This window comes from Triticum urartu, chromosome 4A (assembly GCF_056163025.1).
Source record: "Triticum urartu cultivar PI428250 chromosome 4A, HENAU_Tu73, whole genome shotgun sequence".
Classification (NCBI taxonomy): Eukaryota; Viridiplantae; Streptophyta; class Magnoliopsida; order Poales; family Poaceae; genus Triticum; species Triticum urartu.
In genome coordinates, this window is record NC_141876.1 from 611,349,844 (window position 1) to 611,359,758 (window position 9,915).

General features: G+C 42.8%; 1 protein-coding gene and 1 pseudogene across 1 annotated transcript; both read left to right on the forward strand.

The window, feature by feature from the left end:
- Positions 1 to 499: 499 nt before the first annotated feature.
- On the forward strand, positions 500 to 1,647 carry LOC147977326 (putative F-box protein At1g32420; annotated as a pseudogene).
- A 2,714-nt stretch (positions 1,648 to 4,361) lies between these two features.
- Positions 4,362 to 5,483, forward strand: LOC147977327 (uncharacterized). Its single transcript, XM_087519956.1, has 3 exons — positions 4,362 to 4,475; positions 4,560 to 5,003; positions 5,223 to 5,483. The coding sequence occupies exons 1-3, from the start codon at positions 4,362 to 4,364 to the stop codon at positions 5,481 to 5,483; spliced, it is 819 nt and encodes a 272-aa protein (XP_087376082.1).
- Positions 5,484 to 9,915: the final 4,432 nt, after the last annotated feature.

A 9,915-nucleotide genomic window follows, 5' to 3' on the forward strand; every position in this document is an offset into this window, starting at 1 on the left:
AAAATCATCTCTCTCTATGCAGAGTGTTATTCATGCTTTACTTAATATGAATCACCCCTAGGCATCAATACCCACCATTTTCAATTTCACGTGGTGCATATGGAAATCTAGAAATGATTGCCTTTTTGCTAGAAAGTGCTCTTTTCCTCCTCATGTGCATATTGTTGCTACTACTTTGCTTGATCGAAACATTTCTTTGGTGAACTCTTCTGATCCTAGTTAGGTCAATGAGTAACATCACATCCAAGGGTCCATGAGTGCGATGTCGTTTCATCAGGGACGCACCCTTCGCATTGATTTACTTATTACATGACCAAAAATTACTCTGATGCTTGGCATCCTAGGGACTGGTATTGGATTTCATTCAGCTCAGTACCAACATAGTACTCCTACAACTTTGACGCCTTCCCCACGAGCGCCGTCACTACCACTTTTCCCCACTCCTCCAGGCTGCTCCTGCGGCCGATCTAGATGCAGGGCTAGCTCCTGGCCGGCGGCCATGGCGGAGGCAGCAAGGGCAGGGCCGACGCCTCCTCATGGTGGCCTCCCGGATGAGATCCTCATCTGGGACATCCTCGTTCGCCTCCCCCCCAAATCCCTCCTCCGCTGCCTCGCCGTCTGCCGCGCCTGGCGCACAGCCACCTCCGCCCGCGACTTCCTCCTCGCCCACCACGACCGCCAGCCCACCCGGCCCCTCGTCTACGTCCTCAACCTCCCCCTACTACAAGATCGGCGGCTCCCTGGAAATCACCCCCTTCGACCACCGGGCCGCCGCCGACCATCGCGCGACTTGATCGAGCCTCCGAAATCAAAGGTCTGGAGGCCTCCTTTGACGGCCTCGTTGTCGTCGACTGGTGCCGCGGCAAGTACTTGGGCATCTGCAACCCAGCGACCCGTCAGTATGCCCCCCTCATGCTGCCTTTGGATTTCAGGTTCTTGGGGATGTACCGTCACCCCCCAACCGGCGAATACAGGTACAGGGTACTGATGTACCCGTGTCCGGCAGCTGGGAGGGAAGCTGGCTGCTATGTTTTATCGTTGAGCTCCGGCCAACCGCCTAGATGCGTCGTCGGGCCGGGGGAAGTGCATAAAGAAGTCATATTCGGCACCAAGTCTGTGCTAGTCCGTGGCGGGCTGCATTGGTACCGGGTGCAGCAGCACGAGGGCGAAAGCAACATGATAATTGTGTTTGACACCACAGCCGAGACGTTCCGACAGATGCGCGTCCCCGTTGTTCGTGGTACCACCTGTGATGGGCTGTTTGAGATGGATAGCATGCTCGGCATGTCTAGCTTTAACGACAAAGCGACAAGCATTGATATCTGGGTGTTGTAGGACTATGCAAGCGAGGTTTGGACCTTCAAGTGCCACATTGAATTGCCGCTTGCAGAGATTAGGGCGTCATGTGGAAAACGCGACGACGATGACTCTTGGGAAACGGTGGTCGTGCCTGGGGATGGTGAGTTGCTTGTCCTGGTCGAATTTTCCGACTGGCTAGTTCAGGTTGACATGGATGGCAAGTTGGTCGCCACTTTCAATCACACAGGTGTCCAACCTACTCAACTGCAGCTCAAGCAAAGTCTTGTTCCGCATGACTTCTTTCCATCGCAACATGGTTATGTTGTGAACGGTTGACCTTTCACCTGAAGTTTGATGAGTCCGCTGCTGCATTTTAATGTCCTGGATGTTTGTATCCTCATGAGCTGCAGTATGTATGAATTGGATCCACTATGAGCTGCAGTATGTATGAATTGAAGGGTTTTGTTGGCTTGTTTTGCTGTTGCCCCCAGCAAGTACTTTATTTCGTTGTACTTTCGAACCTTTATGTTACTTGTGGACCTCCGTTTGCGGTGTGGTTGTATCGTGGTTGTGGCTTCATTTGTAAAACAGGGCAAGATGTCTTTTTCGGTAAGCTTCTTTGTTGATGCATGTAAAATTCAAATCGAGAATCTTTGGTTGTTACATAGTTACATGAAATCTATGTTTGTGCCGATACCATTTTGGAAAGAAGGGATTATTGTGTGCGTCAATGCCAAAATTACCAAGTCATTTTGGTGTGTGTTTGTACTTTGTACTATGTGCTAACTAATCTGCCCCATTTATCTATTTTCTCGAAACAGAGAATTGACTTCGGTTTTTAATCCTGGGCCTCTAGGTATCGTCTTGCTACTTATTATTGGTAATCTACCTTCCTGGTGTCTCTAGTTCTTGAAATCAATAATTGACATTCCCTAGTTCTCGTATGTGTTTGTAATATGTGCTAGCTAACCTGCCCCATGTATCTATTTTCTTGAACTGGAGAATTGACCTCGCTATTTTCTCCTGGGCCTCTAGGTGTCTTCTTGCTACTTATTACTGGTAATGTACCTTCCTGGTTTTTCTATTTCATGAACTCAAGAATTGGCTTTCCCTCTTTTTATCTAGATCTTCTTTTAGTCTGAGAGATTATATGGTGGCCTTATTAATAATAAATATTTGACAATCTACATATGTTTCCTGTTTCTTTTTTGTTCTGCCTAGCAATGATGTAGCAAATTGTCCTCTCTGTTGGCTTGCAAGTTGCACCTAATTTTTAGAAGAGCTTGGATCCATACTGTTTAATTAAATGATTCAGCCATCGGTAATTTGTCTTCATTAATCCATATTGAAAGAACAGCACCAGGAATTATGTGGGCAATGCTGTTCTAGAAGCAAGTTGAAAGCTCACTCTTGTCACTTGTTACTGCATGTATTATGTGCCATCGCAGGACTACTGATCATTCCTTACCGCAGATGTATTATGTACCATTGCATAGAATTGCTCAGCTAATCAAAATTTGGTATGTGGATAATCTACTGCATAACCCTTTTGGAGTGCCCGGTTACTTTTTAAACCATGGAATGCAGCATACAACTTCAACATTCCGATCCTCTCCAGGCCCTCGTGGGAAATGTTGTGTGCTGCTGGCATGCATTGTGTGGAGAGCAAAGGAGGGAAAATGTGATGGAGATGGCTGGGTGTGGCTCGGGCTCGATGTTCAGATCCTCTCTGCAATAAAGTATCACTACTAGGGAAAAGCCTATACACAGAATCTTATCAGCAGCGCGCTTTAAAATAAGGCGTTGCTGCTAATTAGCCGTAGCGAGCTCAAGAATAACTCGCTGCTGAAATAAATATAGCAGTAGCGCGCCAGCTGAAAGACGCGCTACTGCTATAATTCCCACGAGGCCGCCGCGAGGCTAGCTATAGCAGCAACGCGTTATATCGAAGGGCGCTACTACTACGTAGCATAGTAGCAGCGCATTTCGCCAATAAGCGCTACTGCTAAGTTTACTACAAAAATTTAGTCCCACCTCGCTCCGTGAAGAGAGTTTCTACCACCATAAATATGTTACTTCTCAAACTTTGACAAGCACTTGGTCTTCATTGAACTCTATGTGTAGAATTTGTGGCTGCAATATGAGTCTTCACTTGTTCCTATACCAGTGAGGATTCATATTGACAAATCAGATTGTACACAAAAAGATCGTTGATGATCAATGTATTTTTGATATAATGAACTATAAGTCTATTTTTACATGCTGACACATAGCAGTAGCGCTTCTTTGTGAAAGGCGCTGCTGCTAGGTAGTTTAGCAGTAGCGTCTTTCTCTATAGCGCGCTACTGCTAAGCCATCCCATTTCCCACCCCATCTCCTCTATCCGATCCACTCACAGTCACACACTCACTGGATCCCTCTCTATCCCCCGCACCGGTCCTCCCCCGTCGCCCTCCTCCCTCTGCGTCGCCATCACCTCCTCCTCCTCCTTGCTAGACTCGGTACCGGCCTCCTCCTCCGTTCTCCCTCTCCACTCGCCGCTGGCCGGCCCCTCCTCGCTCCACCTTCCTCCTCCGTCCTCCCTCCACTGGCCGCCGGCCGGCCCCTCCTCCTCCTTGCTGGACTCGACACCGGCCTCCTCCTCCGTCCTTCCTACATTTTGATTTAGTTGATTTAGTAGGCTAGTTGATTTTGAACATTTTGATTTAGTTGATTTAGTAGGCTAGTTGATTTTGAACATTTTGATTTAGTTGATTTAGTAGGCTAGTTCATTTAGTTGATTTAGAACATTTTGATTTAGTTGATTTAGTAGGCTAGTTCATTTAGTTGATTTAGTATGCACCATTTTCATTTAGTTGATTTAGAACATTTTCATTTAGTTGATTTAGTTACTTTTTGGCAAAATGTAGGTCGTACCTTGTCATCTAATATGTTACTAGATCTTAGGATTATAATTGTCCATCAAATTGCTTCTCGCGGAAGAACCAAAAATATCTCATGCTACTTTTTTTCTTTTCTGTGAAGTGGATCGTTAATCCGTTGCTCATATTGCTTTAGGAAAAATGGCGCCACCACCACCACCACTATGTCGACTGTGCAAGTCAAGGTGCGCCAGCAGCCTTGCAACTGGCAAGCTGTTCGGCATCTACTTCCAGCCGGGTTTTCGTCATGCAGCGGTAAGAAATTAGATGAAATGTAATAACTATTTTATTTTTAGTGTTGGCATTACTGCATTGTGTCATTTTGCTTATTTTACACAGATCGTCCCATGCAATGTGAGGTTGAAATTCAACAAGCTGACAGGAGACACTGTGACATTTGAGGCTCCTGGGGGGCCGTACACTATGGAGGTCGAGAAAGGACGCAATATGTCGCAGATTGGAGGAGATGGATGGGCCCGTTTCGTCGCTCGCATGCGTCTTACTGGTGGTGAGTTGATCAGCTTCTCCTTCAGAGCAGAAAGACCCAAGCTGGCTGTCATTTATCTCAACCTGGTGGAAGATGATGAAGATGAGGAAGATAATGAGGACCTAGTCGATGAAGATGACGAGGACCCACTTCATGAAGCCATCGTAGCCCAAAGAACAAGGCTGAGTGAGGAGGAGGTGTCCAACCTGTGGGACATAATTCCACCACATGCTGACTTTGTTGGGGTGCCATTCGTGACCCGCCTGACAAATACCATGATTGATCGACATGATATGGTATGTTATATTTACAAATGCAAATTATCCGATGAAATACTTAGTGTACAGTCCAATGATATGGTATGTTGTGTGGACTCTAGTCGATGATATGTTTTAGTGTAGAGTTCGATCACATGCTTATTAGTGTAGAATCTAAGGAAACTATTAATAGTGTAGATAATCCATATGTACTTATTTGCGAGGCTATTTATTAATTGAAATGTTTTTCTTATTCAGAAATTGGCAAAGAGCATATCTGCGAGTTATGGTATCGAGCCTGATGAAGAAGGCTCAGCTGGACTACGCCTTACTGCAAGGGGCTCCGTCACAACTTGTACATACCGCATGGACACGGACGCTCGCACACACTTAAACTCGGTTGGGTGGAAGAAATTCCTCGATGGCAAGAATCTTCGTGTTGGACAGGCCATCCTAATTACTATCAGGAACACCAACCGCCCAGGCTTGAGGATGATGATTGTCTTTGATATCATCTAGAACTACATATGTGTGTGTGGCTATATCATCTAAAACTACATATGATGATCGTCGTCGATATCATCTAGAACTACATATAATGATCACCGTTGATATGACCTTGTACTGCTTGAGGATGCATGTTGACTATGCATTAAATTGTTATCTAGTACTCCCTTCGTTCCAAATTACTTGTCATGGTTTGAACTAAAACCACGACCAGTAATTTGGAATGAAGGGAGTACTATCTAGTAATGGTTTATGAATTTGATATCTACTAGCAGTACCTACTATCTAGTATCTGAAAGGGAAACTGAAAGGGAAAAGGGTACGGGGAAAATGATGAAAGATATAACAGTAGCGAGGGACTACGAAATCGCTACAGCTAAGTAATAGTAGCGCATTCATAAAAAGCGCTACTGATATCGTCAACAGTAGTAGCGCGGGTAAGGACCGCGCTACTACTATAAGTTAGTTGTAGCGCCTTATTAGTAGCGCGGCCACCCGCGCTGCTGCTAGCCTCAAAACCCACGCTATTACTAGGGTTTTCCCTAGTAGTGTATCGGCGACGCTACCACCACCTTCCTGTATGTTGTCACTTCTCTGAATGTTACTAGTTTGTTAGTGTCAAGCACCTTGGCACTTAAACAAAATGTTGTAATCATGTAATTGCAAGCATTTATTTTTATTCTCCTAGTTGAAATTTCCTACTCCCTCCGTTTGAGTTTACAAGTCCTGCACGTATACCTAGGTTGCCAATTTTATCACCCTAACATAAACTATAGAACACAAAAATTATACCGTTTGAAAATAGAACATCTCAAGTTTATATTGGTATATTTTTTTGTAATATATGACTTGTATTAGGTTGGTCAAATTGACGACCTAGGGGCACGCGCACGCCCTATAAACTGAGAGAGAGGGAGTAATTGTTATCTTCCGTGTTTGGAGCTAGAACTTCAGTTTCCACTCTACTACCATGACGTGCTTTAGTCCCTGACCTGAATGTATGTCCTCAAAAAGTAGAGGAGCTAATGAAAAGTTTTCGTAAGTAGCACCAGCTCATATTCTACATGAGTATGCAATTCTGTTTGAGTAAAAGCTTAAATTTAGGAAAGGTGATAGCAATATGTTAACCTTAGGAGGTGTTTGGTTCACAGTTTTCCACCCGGTATCCGATTATGTCGCAACCCATACTGTTAATCTTGTTTGCTTCGCTTTGCATGTAAACAAATCCAAGTGCAGTTTTAACCTGATTCCGCCCACCCCCATCTGTAAACAGGTTACGTTACAGCGAAGCCGACTCGAACGAACTCTTTCAGGCTTCCAGCCCCGATCCCCAAACCCCGCCCACTCCCCAGCTTAAACAAAGCAGGGGATGGAGTTAGCTAGTTGCCTGGACGTGGGGTTCCTGTTTTCTCGCCGGTATTCATTAGCGTTACAACAGTGAGCCAAACAAGAATTGATTTTTTCCCATACCGTTTACATTAACGGTGTAAACCGATCGTGTATACATTTACGTAACAATTCTGGAACCAAACACCTCCTTAGTGTCATGTCGGTGGCTTTGCACTTTTACAAGGTCACTTGTATACAATTGTTTGTGGAAAAAATTGGTTTAGAAACGGCAAGTAATAATGGGGTCTCTAAAGCTCTGTACTGTTTTCAGAGCACCAGACATTCAGAATTCAGATGAACATCTCGCAGCCGTAGAATTTTAGAGTTGGTCAGCTATCATTTAGACTATTTATTCCAATCGTCTGTAATCTCTACATTATAGTATTTCTATTAGTCCTATGTTTGGGTCATTAAGCTGAGCCGCTTTGCTGTTTTATCAGGGTTTGGAAAATTTTCTGGATCACCACCTGGTCAAAGTCTGGATTTACTTGTATAGTTTGATAGGTAAATACACTCGCGGTTGGCTTTCCTTTTTTTTATCAGGTATCACGATTCACATTAGTCTTCCCTTCTACATTTGGGGAAATATTTTTTTTCTGCCATTTACTTTTGGTAAAATATTTTAACTAAACAAGATGCTTCTAGTATTATCCTTATGGTTAGTGCAAAGAATGTTGTGACCATTCAGTTTACAACCAATAGTCTGCTACAACATTAATGTCAAAATATTATGCTTCTTATTCTTTTACTTCCGGTTTGGTGTATGTATCTCCTGGACAATGATGTGGTCTCCTGGACCAATGTTTCATAAGGATTGATTTTGAACACTTGGTTTCTATTGCATAATGCAAGCATTGAAGCTATTATGGAAATTTACAGATGATATCTTCGCTATATGTGTAGTACAGAATTAGGTGTGTGCTGCTTTAATGGAGTCTACAAAACTGTCACTATGCACGCACGGAACCTTTGAAAACTGAGAAAATGAATTCACGTAGCTGTGTGGTCATTCATAAAACCTGTAAAATGAAATATGGACACTCTGAACAAATATTGTCCTTAACACCCACAATTTTTTTTGTCCTAACACCCACAAAGTAAAGGAGAAGTTCCACCCGTTTAACCAATTCAACTACACCCATGAGCACGTCACCATCAGCCATCGCGCTGTCTGCCTTTTCAGGCAACGGGATTTCTGTTCTTTGCCGTGTGGCTACTTTGGGCATCTTGGGCCTCTAGGTGTCTTGCTACTTATTACTGGTGATCTACTTATTAGTTGATTGTGCATGTACGAGAATACTCATTTAAAGTAATTTTAAGATTCGTGCAAACTTTTCTAGAGGGGTGTACCGAAGCAAAACTCATATGTTAATCTTAGTGTCATCTCAGCGGCTTTTGGCTCTTTTACACAACGTTTTTTGATTTAGAAAAAACATGGTTTAGGAACCGGAAGTAATTATGGGGTCTCTAAAGGTCCGTACTGTTTTCAGAGCACCAGACATTTAGAATTCAGATGAACATTTCCCAGCCATAATTATTTAAAGTTGGTCAGCTATGATTGTATTGCTATTATTTAGACTATTTAGTATTTATTCCTACTGTCGGTAATCTCTAAATTATAATATTTCCATTAGTCGTATGTTTGGGTCATTAAGCTGAGCTGCTTTGCTGTTTGTTCAGGGTTTGGAAAATTATCTGGATCGCCACATGGTCAAAGTCTGGATTAATTTGTATAGTTTGACACATAAATATACTGACTGTTGGCTCTCTTTTTTTCTCAGGTATTATTCAAGTCTTTCTTTTTTACATTTGGGGAAAAATAATCTTTTTCTGCCAGTTATTTTTGGTAGAATATTAATAAGGGAACAAGATGCTTCTAGTATTATGCTTGTGGTTAGTGGAAACAATGCTGCGGCCATTCTGTATACAACCAATAGTCTGCTAAAACTTCAATGTCAAAACTTGGTGGCAGTAAGCCTCCAATGTTTTATTCTTCTACTTCCAGTTTTGTTATCTGGTGGCAGTAAGCCTCCAATGTTTCATAGGGGTTGCTTCTGAACACTTGGTTTCTATTGCATAATGTAAGCATTGGAGCTATTATGGAAAGTTGCATATTATACTTTTGCTATATGTATAGTACACCTAATTCTATAACTATTTTTTTTTCAATTTGATATACATGACAATCAATTTATCTGCTACTTGGAATATTTACTTGTCACTATCACTGTGTAGTGGAGACGACCAAATGTGGTTACTGAATCATGTGATTGCATCTGCAGTTTACAACTCATGGGAATTGGGAATGATGCTGGTGCTTCTTTTGGAATCAGTTCGAAGGTGGCACTATGCATGTACGTAAGCGCTAATGCTAACTAAGATGTGTGCTACTTTAATGGATTAATAATAACATATCAATGAAGGCAAAGTTTTTTTACGGTCTACCAAACTGTCAATGTGCATGCACAGAACCCTGAAATTTGAGAAAATGAATTCATGTAGCTGTGTAGTCATCCATAAAGTCCGTAAAATGGAATATGGTTACTCTGAACAAATATTGTCCTAACACCGACAAAATATTTTGTCCTGACACCCACAAAATATTTTGAACTAACATATGCAAAATATTTTCAACTCACACCCACAAAATTTTCGTCATTCTTAAACAAAATTACCCTCCAAGCTTCATAAACTGAAGATATAGTCAACTGGTTAATGATCAAGGTTAGCAGTTTCCACCACAGATTCTATATGGTGAGCAACATACCATACACTATTTTTCTAGTAAGTACACTCACCTTGGGATAAATAGTTCTACTCTAATTTTTTTTGGGGAGTAAATAGTTCTACTCTAAAGCTGAAACACTCAGCTGCTCCGTAGTGACGTCTGGACTGATGACCCAAGGGAGCTAGGCTTACCGGCCATCGTGCTGCACATGGGCAGCGTGGTGGCCATCCACTACTTCAGGCCCTACGCCATGCTGCACCACAAAGGATACTTGCCAGCTCAAGGTTAGTTATGCCAGTACTCAGTAGTACAATTTTTGCATGTGTG